The 15,101-nt window shown below is 40.9% G+C and overlaps 1 protein-coding gene across 1 annotated transcript in view; it reads right to left on the bottom strand.

Moving 5' to 3' along the window:
• Positions 1 to 201: 201 nt before the first annotated feature.
• GRXCR1 (glutaredoxin and cysteine rich domain containing 1) overlaps positions 202 to 15,101 on the bottom strand; it is a 124,845-nt gene continuing 109,945 nt past the window's right edge. Inside the window, exons 3-4 of the mRNA XM_066386793.1 lie at positions 12,222 to 12,287; positions 202 to 381 (exon numbers count right to left, since the gene is read on the bottom strand). Of these exons, the coding sequence (XP_066242890.1) occupies positions 202 to 381; positions 12,222 to 12,287 (246 nt within the window). The remainder of the gene's footprint in view (positions 382 to 12,221; positions 12,288 to 15,101) is intronic.

The following is a 15,101-nucleotide window of genomic DNA, read 5'->3' as shown; positions in this document are numbered from 1 at the left end:
CAGGGCATGGCACATAGCAGTTGTTAAATGCACATTTATTTAACAAATCAAATAAAACGGTCACAGTAAAAAATTCAGAACAAAGGCAATTATAGTAAACAAAATTTATTGATTAATCCATAAATGTGACCATTAAAAAAAGTATAAACCCAATTATTGCCCCGGATAATAAAATGAGGCTTTCCCCGGTGGAAGCACCGCCTACCCAGCACAGCTCTTACAGCGCTGAAGACCGTTCTCGTTGCACGCTGTGCACTTCAGGGCCTTGAAAGAGTCTGTGAAGCAGTTTCGGAACACTGACATCTTGCTCCCATGGCACACGGAGCATGGGTGGAAGCCAAAGCCGCCACAGGAAGGACACTCGTGTGGATGCTGCACTCGCTGTGTAGAGCGGCAGAAGACAAGAGAGAACAAGAAACATGTTACCATGAGTAACTCACTCAGCCTTTCTGTCTTCTATACTGTTGGTGGTCATAAAAATAATACTGGCATAAATATGGGTATGGATTGGACACACTTACCTGTATATATGTCACTCACTTGCAGAAAAATAGCTGAAGTTTCTTTTATTGCCCTATTAATGGCCATCAATAGCACAAGCTTAAATTTATATAGCTTGGTGCATTTTAGGTCGAAGGGCACACACTTAGAGAACCCTATCATATAAAAACACGTATTTACAAACCAACACACTTTCAACAGTTTTGTGTCTCTGTTTATAGAATAGTATCAATAGTATTGAGTCTGAGAAATCAGAATCTCAGAGACCTAAAGGCTGTCGTATGTAGTAGCCGCTACCAACTGGAGACCCAACATCATAGTGCACAGCTGAATATGTTTTGTTTTTAAAAAGCACTTTCGAATGCATTATTACAAAGAAACTTCCCTCAACCTTCCCTTCACACATACAGACACCTTTGTAAAAAAGATAATTCTTTAAGCAACTTTTTGTTCCTTTTATATGTGAACAAAATCTTGGCCCTGGCAGGTTTGCTCAGTGGTACAGCATCCACTCCACGTGTCTATATCCCTGTTCGGCTTCCCCATCAGGGCACACAGAAGCAGCACTCATCTGCTTCTCCACCCCTGCCCCCTCCCACTGTCTATCCTTCCTCCTGCAGCCATGGTTCAACTGGAGAGAGTTGGCCCCTGGCACAGAGGATGGCTCCATGGCCTCTGCCTCAGGCGCTAGAAAATGGCACTTGTTGCAATGGAACAAAGGCCCCAGATGGGCAGAGCATTATCCCCTTGAGGGCTTGCCTAGTGGATCCTGGTCGGGGTGCATGCGAGAGTCTGTCTCTGCCTCCTCTCATCTCACTAAATAAAAAAATAAAACAAAAAATGAAAATCTTGAGACATTTACTTAAGTCTGTAAAACTTCACAAGGTAGCTATCAGCCTTTCTACCTCAAGTAAAAATAAAGAACTCTGAAAGCAGAATGAGAATAAATAGGCAATGTTGAGGATATTATTTTGAAAATTATTTATACACATTTGTTTGCTTTCTTGAGTAGGTAACCTTTGCAAAAGTTTACTAGTGGCATCCATCAGCTGGGGACAGATTAAGAGCCGCCATTATAAAATGAATACAAAAAAAAAGGTGAGTAAATATCAAGCTTCTTTTGACTTGCAAAATAAGAATTTGCAGCAATGTTTGAAACAAGAATATTGGCTAAAATAAGGTTAGGAAATGTGAATACACACACACACTCTCAGACAAACATGCTGGACATACATATATAAATATATATATATAAAGCTCTTCTCTAGAGTTTCACAATTGCACATATAAAACTGTCAAAAAAATGAATGAAAAGGAGCTAGATTAACTGTGTTTAACTCACCATTTTTCCAGCACAAACAACTATTATGAACCCTTTTCCCAAGATAAACTCTATTCTCTCACAGTTACTGGCTAACGGAATGTGCTTTGGGAAACAAACATTAAGGACATGGTTGCCTTCAAATTTATACATTCCCGGTCCACTTTTCAGATATGCATTTTCTGTAAATAGCAAGATTCGCGTGCAATTACAGTTTGACTTAGCTATTGCATCGAGATGGCAAAATTCACATAATAGCTCACTTTTAGTTGTGCAAAATTACTTTGATGGAAAGTAATGGCTGTCAACCTGAATGACACAGACAAGGAGCTCTGTCACGTGTGTAGAGATTCAAAGCTCTTCCAAAACGTGAGAGTGTGTGTAGCAATTCAGTTACTTCGTAGGCGGAATTTTCTCATTTCTTTGTGAAAGAGTTGGCCAAAAAATGGTATATCGAACTTAAAATTTTGCATGATATTAAAATGTCTTTAGAAAAAACATCTTGAGTAAAAACAAACCTAGTGATGGAAATAGAGTGTGGTTTAAAAGTAAAATATAACAGAATTAGTAAGTAATGGTGTTCTTATCAAATTTTAGGAAAAATATGATAGAGCTATGCCAGAATGTTATATTAAAAATATTGAATGACTTGTACAGCGAGAACACCAGGTAGTCAGAGCATGCTGGGTTGGCCTAGGTCCTGGAGAAAGAATTTGCAGGACCCCAGAGTCCAGGACTTCACCCAGTGGTGCTGCATTACGAATTGGTCTGGGATCCAAGTGAAGTAGGATTGTCAAATTTTGCAACTATAACTATGGATGTCCAGTTATATTTGAGTTTTAGGTAGGCCACAAATAATATTTTGTATAAGTAGGTGCCAAATATTTTATGGGAGATACTTAAACTAAGAAATTATTAATAATTTATCCAAGATTTAAATGTAAGTGGGAATCCCACATTTTAACTATTTACCAATTTCAATATCTTAACAACCAGTACAAACGTGTTTCAATGTATTCAGTAACTAGTACAGCTGCACCAGTGCACACGAGCTGTTAACTCTCGCTATAACCCAGGACACATGTGAATGACCAAATTCTTGAACAGCATATAGTTTTGAGGTAAAATATGTTTGTGAGGACGAGTAAAGAAAAACAAAGCTGAAATGAATGTGACTTATAGGCAGCTTCTTAGGCTCATTCACTAGCTGTGTAACTCACTCCAAACAGGCTCAGAGCACACAATTCAAACTGATAACTCAACAAAAAGAAAAATTATGTTCCATCACTGATCTACAATATGACTGACAAAGATTACTTTCAAAGGACCAAAATGCCATACATTAAATCCGCTAGTACCATTTGTATGCTGTTTCTTAATAGTTTTATCTGCAAATCAGATCAAATAAATTTTCTAGAATAAAATTAGTATATAAACACTAATGGCTGAATTGTCATTTTAAAGAGAATCACAAATGGACCAAGGCCATCCTAAAATAATGTCACCAGAATCCATGCAATGCTAATATGACACCTGTCTTTTACTCAACGGGTTATTGAGATGATTCAATGAGTTAATTCAAGAAAAATGAATAGAATATTGCCTGACACACAGTAATACCTCAATAAAGTTAGAATTTTTAGCTATATTTCAATAATAAATCATTCATTTTTAAGAGATTTTTGTTAACTACTGCTTCAAGCAAAATTGCTGTGGTCATATGATATCATTTTCTATCATTCTTAAAGACATTTCATTTAAATTCTTCTTCTATACTAAGTCTTTTAGTTTAAGGTCTTGGGGGAGAGTAATGTTTCGATCCATGTGTGAATTCTGATGTCCTAGAACACAGTGTTGGAAAGAATATGAGACCACTTCCATTCCTAAGAAAAATTAGCTATTTCAGCCACAAACTTGGACAGAATGGCTTACAGAGCCCTGTAGAATTTATACGCAATTTTCATACCAACCTCATTTTAGAAAGGAGAAAACAAAGCCTCTGAGTAAGTAAAGAAAAAAATGTTTAGGTTACAGGGATATTAGAAAACTAGAAATTGAAGGACTCTCTTCCAGAGCAAAATCCGTTGTTTTTTCTCTTTAACATATTTGTGACCTTTGTTTACATCCATTTTTCCCAAATAATATATGATGCAGGATTCCCAAATGTAAACAGTTCTGAGGATAAATGTTACAACTAAAGTGGAAGTGGGCTGGGGGTGACAGTGGGGCTGAGACCACCCAGTAAGGTCCCCCAGGACTCCTGTAGCCTCCAGGAAGGAATCCCATTCCTATTACATCATCCAGTACAATCTACCTCATTAGATCTTCTACTAAAAATAAACAATCCAGGCATTCCTAACCATCTCCTTCAGAGAGCGCTTTTGTTATACTGGACCTCTGGTTGTTCCAGCTTAAAGTCTTCCTTATAAAGAAAAATATCTGGTTTATGTTAGATGCTCTTTTGTCCTAAGGCCCAGCACCGCCACAGAGTTTTGCCCTCAGGGATGAAAGTGAAATGAGCGAAAGAAGTCCCCCAAACTTAGTCGATGTTCCAGCTTTGAGGAAGGGGGAATAACTGCATCATTATTATTAGCAACAAAACAGACTTCTGCTTTCCATGAAGAAGTCTACTCAAGGACTTTGACCTTCATGCAACTAAGGAATTGAGGGTAGCTCTTCAGTGTCCTGGTGCCCAGCAAAGTGAGAGGCCACGTGGAATTAGTTGAGAATAGCACCCAGAGTACAGAATCTACAGAATGTCACTGCTCTGAATAGTGGTTTGGGGTAAAAGCATGACCCTTTGGAGTGCAATTCAAAAAAAACAAGTGAAAATCATCCTCCTGTTCATCTCTTTCTGTTCACATATTCTTAGTGAAGAACTTCTTTTTTTTTTTTTTTTTTTTTTTTTGTATTTTTCTGAAGTTGGAAATGGGGAGGCAGTCAGACAGACTTTCGCATGTGCCCAACCGGGATCGACCCCGCACGCCCACCAGGGGGCGATGCTCTGCCCACCCAGGGCATCGCTCTGTCGCGACCAGAGCCACTCTAGCGCCTGGGGCAGAGGCCAAGGAGCCATCCCCAGCGCCCGGGCCATCTTTGCTCCAATGGAGCCTCGGCTGCGGGAGGGGAAGAGAGAGACAGAGAGGAAGGAGAAGGGGAGGAGTGGAGAAGCAGATGGTCACTTCTCCTGTGTGCTCTGGCTGGGAATCAAACCCGGGACTCCTGCATGCCAGGCCGATGCTCTACCACTGAGCCAAACGGCCAGGGCCTGAAGGACTTTTTAACAATAGATATTCAGCAGTATCTAAGAGAGATTTATTCATTCATCTGACAAATATTTTGGGAGTGTCCACTTGCTGGGCACTGTGCAAGGCACTGGGAATACAGCAGTGAACCAGACACCTCCCTGTTCTCTTAAAGAAAGAGCTTAGCCCCAATCTTAGATCTCTGAGTAGGTCCACTCCATACTGCAGTCATCTGAGTTGAAACAACAGAAACTCCCAAATTTCTGACAAAGGTCCAAAGGACAAGGACACAAAGGTGGAGTTCATAAATGATAGGCAAATGGATTTCTTTTGTAGCAAAAATTCAAATTTCAGAAATATAGGCCTGACCTGTGGTGGCACAGTGGATATAGTGTCGACCTGGAAATGCTGAGGTCGCCGGTTTGAAACCCTGGGCTTGCCTGGTCAAGGCACATATGGGAGTTGATGCTTCCAGCTCCTCCCCCCTGTCTCTCTCTCCTCTCTCTATCTCTCTCTCTCCCTCTCTCTCCTCTCTAAGATGAATAAATAAAAAATTACAACCTTACCCGTTTAAAAAAAAAAGAAAAGAAATATAAAGTGTTTGTTGTTTTCTAATATGAAAATAAGATGAACAGATCAATAATCTTTAATGTCTTCTTCAAGTTCAGAAAATAAATGCACTTTGTTATTCTTTTTTTTTTTTTTTTTTCATTTTTTCTGAAGCTGGAAACAGGGCAAGACAGTCAGACAGACTCCCGCATGCGCCCGACCGGGATCCACCCGGCACGCCCACCAGAGGCGACGCTCTGCCCACCAGGGGGCGATGCTCTGCCCATCCTGGGTGTCGCCATGTTGCGACCAGAGCCACTCTAGCGCCTGAGGCAGAGGCCACAGAGCCATCCCCAGCACCCGGGCCATCTTTGCTCCAATGGAGCCTTGGCTGCGGGAGGGGAAGAGAGAGACAGAGAGGAAAGTGCAGCAGAGGGGTGGAGAAGCAAATGGGCGCTTCTCCTGTGTGCCCTGGCCGGGAATCGAACCTGGGTCCTCCGCACGCTAGGCCGACGCTCTACCGCTGAGCTAACCGGCCAGGGCCACTTATTATTCTTAACCTCCGGTCATCAGATCCTATTCCAGAACAGCTTTAAAGTCCCTTAAGTATTGTACCAGAGAGGAAGCAATTTATCTGAGTCTTTGTGACCATAAACTTCATCATCCAAATTGTCTATGAAGCAGGCTTAACCCATAAACAAATTGTCAAAGAGTGCACACTTGACATATATATATATATATAGTCATATCTGGATGATTCAGCTTTGTGTATGTACTTTGCTTTAAACTATATTCAACAATTTAATTCAGCAAATGCTTATTAAGTGCCTAATGAACACCTCTCAGTCTGACCAAGCTGCTAATAAACAGAATCTTAACTGATAATTAAGAGTTTCTGGCATCCTCAATTTGCAGAGTTGGGAAAGAAACCACTGAACAGAATGCAAACACAGAGGAAAATTGTAGCTATTGATACTAACTGGATAAGCCTGAATGTGTGAATCTGATTTTTTAACCCAAACTACCATAAGCCTACTGAAATGATGTACATATTTCAGAGACAGGCAGACTGAGCACATGGCCTGGTTTCCCCAGTGAGTAGGTGGTGCTCTGGGGCTGTAGTCTCTGAACATGCTGTGGCCATGTCCTCTCTGATAGGAGCCATCATCCAAGATGGTGCCTCTCCTGTTAGGGTTGGGATGGGCTTTGATACCTCCAATGCCTTGTTACAGCCTGTGCCATTCCCAGCATGCTCTGTGCATTGCTGGGCATCTTGCCTCTGTTCTACGTGAACAACAAATAAGGAGTCACCAGCCCTCAGGGAAGAATCAGGTTTTCCAAGAAAAAAAAGTGCATAAAATGGATTCTATATTGGCAATATCACTAGAAACAACAACACAATGTTTGCTCATAGCTTGAAAAAAAAGTAGCAAGGCGAAATCTTACTTAGATTTTCTCTACCATCTGAGAACGTTAACCCAGTATCTGCCATCACAAGGTGTTGGCTAATACACTTTGGTTCCCTTGCCTTCTCTGTGTACAGACCAGCGGATCAGTTATCCATCTGGGTTACAGCTTTTGGAGAATCCTAACTCACCTCTTGGCTTTTAATCTGTAGCCTATTTATTAATATAAATAAATATATAACTATAACAGTAAATAAGTTTTACCAAAGAATGCTGTTCTTTTTATTCATCCTTTTTGCCCAAGCATTCTCCTAAATAAAATAACAACTTTTCCCTGTCTTTCATTAATTAATATTTTTGCCTTCTCAAAAATATCCATGGATGGAAAAGGATTAAACTAAAAAATATTTATTGGATGCCTATTATTTGCCAATCCTTGTACTAGGCACCAAAACTAAAGAATAGAACAAAATAGACAAGCATCTGTGTCCACCTGGATCTCCTCTTCTCTCGGGAGGATCCTCTGTGAACTGTCTCAGGAGCAGAGCCTGCACTGGTACAACTAGCCTCATTGGACTCGAGTCCCACACCAGTTATCATCATATTTCACTTGCTTCTGTTGCCTTTGGCCAGCCCCTCCTGTGAGAGGTCACTGACAATCTTCATCAACAAATCAGACCCACTCAGCTTCCCAGAGCAATTTTTACTTGGGAGTAATGTTTGCTAAAATTATTGGACCAGGAAACTTGAAATTATTTGCTGCCACCATTGTTGATTGCCCTACTGCAGCTGTTGGCCTGTTTTCTCACCATTAGTTGTGATAACTGCTGAAAACTGGGGTCTGAATTAGGAGGACCAGGCAGTCATAGTTTACTATGTAGCTCCCAGGTAACAGCAAATTAGAACTTGGTAGGATCTCTCTGTTTTCTCTAAAATTACTACCAATTTGCATATCTTCCATGATTTTCCATGAGTATCAGAGCCCAATGTTAAAACCCAGTCTGTTCCCTGGACCTAATATTCTATCTACCTCTCAGTAAACTTCTCACCTGGGCCTTGGGTCCTGCCACATGGGGTCAGATTTCCCAGAAACCTACATTACACTTAATTCAAGAGTGATGACAGCATAGATTCATGATTAAGACTGTGGACCTTGGAGTCAGCCTGATTAGAATCATAAATTTACTCTTTATCAAGTAATTTACTCTTCTGTGCCTCTATTACTTTGTCTGTAAAATGGGAGTTATAATATAAACCACCTTGAAGATTTGTTCTGAGGTTTCAAACACTTAGGACATAAAATACCAAGAATATTACTTGCTGCACAGTAAAGACTCCAATTGTTTCCCAACTCAGGAACACTTCACTCCTGCTCCACTGCCAAAAGCCAACCAGCAGAATGAAATGGGTTTGGATCTGAATGTTGGGTCCCTTACCCACTTTGTTTAGCTCATCCAACTGATTCTCCAGAGTCAATCTCTTTATTTGGTTAACAATTTGCTTTAAACTCCAGGTTCTTTCACAGACAGAGTTCAGGGTTTTCTTGCATTCAAATTCTCTACCAGTTTGGTTACATGGGCAAAGCAGCCCAAAGAATTATAGCACCTTAAATGCCTATAACATTAGAAGCCAACAATATCATACCATTCTTTTTAACACTAGTCTTAAATGTTTGTGCCACATGTTGTCATCAGTAGAATGGAGACAGACTTAATGAGGAGAATAAAATCTACTTCCCAAAATTCTTTGCACTGAGAGAGAGAGAGGTTACACTTATACTTTTTTCTTAATAAAGTTGAAGAATTAAAAAATATAAACTCAAAGGAATAAAAATCCATGAATACCTAAGTGAGTCATCAATCTTTAAAAAGAATAATGAGGGAGAGTCGCCCTGTAAGAATCTAATAGTTGTTATTAAACTACAAAAGTAAAAACAGTTTGTTTCTGGTACAGCAAAAAACAATGGGGCCCTGGCCGGTTGGCTCAGTGGTAAAGCGTCGGCCTGGCGTGCAGGAGTCCCAAGTTCGATTCCTGGCCAGGGCACACAGGAGAAGCGCCCATCTGCTTTTCCACCCCCCCTCCTTCCTCTCTGTCTCTCTCTTCCCTTCCTGCAGCCAAGGCTCTGTGGTCTCTGCCTCAGGCGCTAGAATGGCTCTGGTTGCAACAGAGCAACGCCCCAGATGGGCAGAGCATTGCCCCCTGGTGGGCATGCTGATTGGATCCTGGTGGGGTGTATGTGAGAGTCTCTCTGACTGCCTCCCCATTTCCAACTTCAGAAAAATACAAAAAAAAAAGACAAAAAAACCACAATGGGATCAGTGGAATTTAGTAGAGAGCTCAAAGTCCCAAGTGTTGATGGGGATTCACTACAGTATAAAGTTGACACAACAAAGCAATAATTATTAGACAATGTCGAGAAGCTGGCTCACCATATGTAAAAAAAAAAAAAAAAATAGAATTGGATTTTATGTTAATTAAATACCTAGATATGAAAAATTCAATATAAGAAAATGTGTGACAATATCTTTCTGACCTTAAGATGGGAGGGTATTTTATAAATAAAATTCAAAAGCACAAACACACAGAACAATGATAGTTTCCATTATATTAAAGAATTTCTGTTTGGGCAAACAGCACCATGAAGTAAGCTAAAAAAAAGGAGGGGGGGGGGAACATTGCAATGACTAAAACCAACAAAAAGTTAACATCTAGAATATAGAAGGACTTTCTGAAAATAAATCCCCCCAAAAAAGCGAGTCCAAGATTTAATGGCAAAAGTATAAGAATACAGAATTTTCAGAAGAAAAAATGGTAAAAATCTACCAAGCATACAATAAAATGTCCAAACTAAATGGTAATCAGGAAAAATGTAAATTAAAACAATAAAGCAATATACCTCTATTCCTATTGCCTTGGAAAAAATTAGACAGCTGTAAATTAGAGAACAATGTAAAATAATAGTCAGGAATGTAGGAATATACAAAAGCTTTCTCTGTAATAGGGAGTGTTGAATGATGCAACCATTGCAGAACACCATCTGGCAATCCCTGAAAAACGAAGTATGTGCACAAACTCTAATCCAGCGATTTCCACTCGCAGGGAAAACCAGAGGGAACATGTTCAAGATCGTTCCTTGCAAAACTGTGTGTTTGATGGAAGGAATTGAAGGACATCCTGGGAGCCCATCAGTGGAAGAGAGGGTAAATTAAAAAACAGTGGGTGGGCTTCATGGAGTTACACAGTCCAAAACAGAAGCTGCTAGTCACATGTGGCTATTTGAATTTAAATTTAAATCAAGGCCCTGTCCGGTTGGCTTGGTGGCAGAGCATCGGCCCAGCATGTGGATGTCCCTGGTTCAATTCCAAGAGAGGGCACACAGGAAAAGCAACCATCTGCTTCTTCACCCTTCCACCTCCCCCTTCCCTCTTTTTCTCTCTCTTCTCCTCCCATAACCGTGGCTCAATGAGTTCAGCCTAGGTGCTGAGGATGGCTCTGTGGCACCTCCACCTCAGGCGCTAAAAGTAGCTCAGTTGTGAGCATGGCCTCAGGTAGGCATCTGCCCCAGACAGGTGTTGCCGGGTGGATCCCAGTTGGGGCGCATGCATGAGTCTGTCTCTTTATCTCCTCTCCTCTCACTTGGAAAAGAGAAAAAATAATTAATCAAGAAACATTAAGTAAAATTAAAAATTCAGGTCCTTTGTCACACTAGCTGCAGTGTAAGTGCTCAATAGCCATATGCAGCCTGTGGCTATTATTTTGGATAATACGAATGTAAATATTGCCATCATGAAGAAAGTTTTATTGAACAGTGTTATGTAGAACTATGCAGCAGTTAAGAGAAATAGATTAAATACATTCACACAGCAATACATATGGTACCTACAAACATAGTACCTAGAGGAAATATGAAACAAAATTAGATATATTCCATAACACCATTTACATAAATTTAAAATGTGCATAGAAAATAATAATACACATTAACTTACTTAACTCAAATAAAAAGACACATATTAACCCAAATTAATGGGATCATGAAGTTGGAGGAGGGTATAGGTACAAAAGGAAAGAAATTAACTCCATTCACAGAGATTTTTGAGCTGGAAGGCATTTTAGACTATCGAGTCCACACCCACATTGTGTTTGTCCTTCTGGGATATGTCACCACATGAATGAAAGAGGATGTCCACAATCAAGGAGCATATTGTTTCTTTGGGACATCAAGTACCCAAAGAAAGGTAATGCAAAATTTAAAAGACTTTAATAAGCACTCACCGAAAAAGAGGGTGACAGAAATTCAAAGGTGGGAGAGATCAGAAATTATTTGGGGAAGAAGTGATATTGCAGGTGGGCCTCGAGGGTGGTGGAGGTAAATGCAGAATTGGAACAACCATATTGCAGGAAAACAGAACAGCTTCCACAAAGGAATAAACCACACAGAGTTCTTCCTTTCCGCGGACGTGGAAGGAATGGTTGACAATCATAAACAAGGTCAGCAAAGGAGCAAAGGAGACTAGACCCATGATGAGCAGGTAGGGGCACAGGCGCTAGATCCCAGGCAAGCAGATTGCCTTGCTCACCTGGAAGGTCCCGGTTCATGTGTCTGTCCCAGAGTAATTAAAACACACCTGTGCACTCTCAAATGTCTCCGTTTGCATGATAAAATAGATCATCTTCTTACATATAGAGAAAAATAAGCTTAGCAGAGAGGTATTGAGGGTGTTCTGGCTGCATATTGATTTGATATATTGTATATTTAAATAATCATTTCTCTGATACTGTAATAATCAGTATAGGAACAAAATGTTAATGCACACTTTTATAGAAATAAATTTTCTGTAATCTTTAGAAATGATGAGTTGGACCATGAAAAAAATAAAATAATGTAAATGAAGAATTTTAAATGTGCTTCAAGACAAGTGTCTGATTTGAAACACTTTATTAACATTGTCTCTATTAGAGAGAACTAGGCTCTAATAAAACTGACTCTAATAATATTGTGAGCTCGTTAGAAGCTAATACCAAAGTCACTCGAGCTGGAGCAAACTTAACGGCAGGTGCCATCAAACGAAAACTGCCACACATATCCTGTTACATATTTGTAAGAACATGGGAAAATCGAATTAGGAAAACTCAATTGCAGTCAGAATGTGTCTAACATTTTGATTACTAAAAATAAGTTGCTAAAAGCACAATTACCTCAATTTTGGTTAAGAGGTCTTGCAGTTCTCCTGATTCATTCATTGACAAAATTTTCTCAGCACCCTATTAACAAGAGAGGGTAAGGGGAAAGAAAATCCATTTTGTTAGTATTGGAAAGAAACAAAGTTCTAGCCAGGAAAGTTTAACCTACAAAATACTGAGCCCTATTCTTCCCATCAATCTAAGTAAATTTACAACCAGGAGGCCAAAGAGGAGAGGCAATGTCTCTTTCCTTTCACATATTCTCCCATCTAGCAGGATGCTGTGGGCGAGAGGAGCACGGCCCCCCACAGGGGGCGAGCACTGGAAAGCCCACAGCTGCTAGAGTAAGCCCCATGTGAAAGGCTCCTGCACACCCATCCGAGATGTTCAGGGACCCTGAACCCGACTCTGCTGTCTCCTCCCTGTTCCAAGCCGTTCTGAACATGGTCTCCCTGATGACCCAGGCAGGGGGCTGACTGCAGAGCCCACGTTTCCACCCTCCGAAACTTTACTGTTAAAATGAGAACGGGGGCGATGTATGCACTCTCCCACCAAGCCATCGCGTTTCCTCCAGCTACCCATTTTCCTTTCCTGCCCAGGGTCTGCCTCCATTCTCCCACTCCACTCTCCATCGTATAGTCATAGAGGGGGAAGGACAACTTGGGGCAAGTATTTCTAACCAAAGACAGAGACTCCATCTGCCTTATTTACATCACATCACCAACACGGAATGTGGAATCCACTGCTGAGTCATCGAGACAGGGAAAACGCCAGCACACAGTACACACTTTTTGGACTTCTGTTTGCACTGGACAGAGGAGAAAACCCAGACTCACTTCAAAATAAAAGGTTTCTAGTTCTTAAGGAGGTAGCAGGATACCTTTATGTAAACACAAAGCAAAGTAACATACAAAGTAGCAGAGACAGTAAGTGTCAAATGAATGATGCAGAAAACGGTGAGCTAGAAAGTCACAACAAGGGGACAAAGATCTGCTATTCAGGGTAGAGAAAGATTTCTGGGGTTGGTGGCATGTGATCCAGACCTTGGAGACTAGGTGAGGTTTCTAAGACAGGCTGGGCCGCTAGGCAATTCCTGTAGTGGTGTATAGGACTGCCTTTATTTCTGGGTTTCACTTTACATCAGTTTATCTTATATAATTTATAACATGTTAATCACCATCAGAAATGTCAACTTGACATATTAAGAAGCACTATGAATGAATACACAGGGCTACAGAGAACATGTGTCGCTCTACAAGGTAGGTTATACTCTTTTATTTGTGGGTACTTTTGCCAGGAATATAAGTGTGATTCCCCTAACATGAGAACAAAGGTAACAAAAGCACCAAATAAAACATAAAATTCTAAAACGCAGTAATATCTGGTGATACTTTACTGTTGCTACATTCTTTGTCTTTTAAAAGTTAGCTAAGCTAAAAGGGGAAAAGCCTCTGAGGCGGTTGGTACAAGGATCAAAGCTGTACGGAAACAATATAGGAGTCCTTTTTCTTCAATGGAAGAAAACGCACCGCAGTGACTGTAAGCAGAATGAATGCGCCAGAGACGGGATCGGACCTCTGCTCGCCAGCTCTTCTCCTAGCAGTCAGTGTGTTCATCCTCTAGCGCAGTGATTTTCAACCTTTTTTTTTTCATGGCACAAACACACACTAATTACTAAGGTCAGTGCCCCTGACTAAATACAACCATTTTCATCTCATGGCACAAATAAATTAGTTACTAAAGAAGAAGAGGTCAGGGACCCTTTTTCTTTAGTAATTAGTTTATGAGTGTGTGAGAAACAATGGTTGAAAATCACACACAGGCCAGGAAAGGACGACCTCGTTACTCTTAAATGAATCAAGTTTGCTGGGCCCCCTCAGACAATTCCAGCACCATCGCTGTTATGGAAGCATGTAGATTCCATGCTTCAGATGAAATGCAGGCTTTGCCCACTTCAAGCAATATCCCTAAAGGCTGGGTAATCAAGACACCCAGGCGTCTAGTGCACTGGTGGTGTAGGAAGTGCTTCAGGTGGGGGGGAATCTTTGCTCTGTAACAGAGACCTGGGAGGGTCTCACTCTCAAGTGCTGCTACTCAACCTGGCCTCCACCCAAACTCCATCTGGCCAGCCCTCAGATTATTTCCTGGGAAGGAGTCCTCGGTCCTTGCGTCCACGCTGAGCAGAAGCAGGAGCCCGAAACCCCCTTGTGTCCCCATGGGTGCCACGTTCTCCCCCTCCCCCTGGCCCTGTTTTTGCTGAACCCAAGGACAAGATCACACAGGCAGAGAGGAAATGAGACGTGCTCCCTCTGCTCCTGAGCAGCAGCAGGACGGGGATCTCAGCCCCTCTGGCAAGTTTCAGAGAACACTGAGATTCGCCCATCCTGAGACATGGGACTCGCTCCACCTCTCCTGCTCGCCCTTCATTTGCTAGTCCACAGGCCTCACTCCCTCCAGCTTTCCATCAACAGTATCTCCGTTATTACCTGGCCGAAAAATGCACCCCTGTGTCCATAAAAGAGTGTATATCCTTCTGTGTTGATATTCTAAAGGAAATAATCTTTTCCTGGATGATACTTGACTAAGAATGTTGCGTGTAAGTTTGTTAGTTTTTAATTATAACTCTATATTCATTAATCATTCTACTCTCTGGCATAGTTTGCCCAGATTTTCGGGATACCTATGGAAATATTTCCAGTATATTTTTCAGTAATCATTTTTTTTTCTGAAAATTAATACAATCCTAAAAATAATGATAATAGCAATATATTCAGTGCATTACAGTTAGTGGCTCTTCTAATCATCAGTGAAAAGCAAGCATTCTTACCTCCATTTTTTAAATGAAGAAACTGAACTTTGAAGAGAGTAAAGAACATGCTCAGGGCCTTTTTGTTC

Source organism: Saccopteryx leptura, chromosome 5, assembly GCF_036850995.1.
Source record: "Saccopteryx leptura isolate mSacLep1 chromosome 5, mSacLep1_pri_phased_curated, whole genome shotgun sequence".
Classification (NCBI taxonomy): Eukaryota; Metazoa; Chordata; class Mammalia; order Chiroptera; family Emballonuridae; genus Saccopteryx; species Saccopteryx leptura.
The sequence above is the reverse complement of the archived record's forward strand: the minus strand, read 5'-3'. Positions and strand labels throughout refer to the sequence as shown.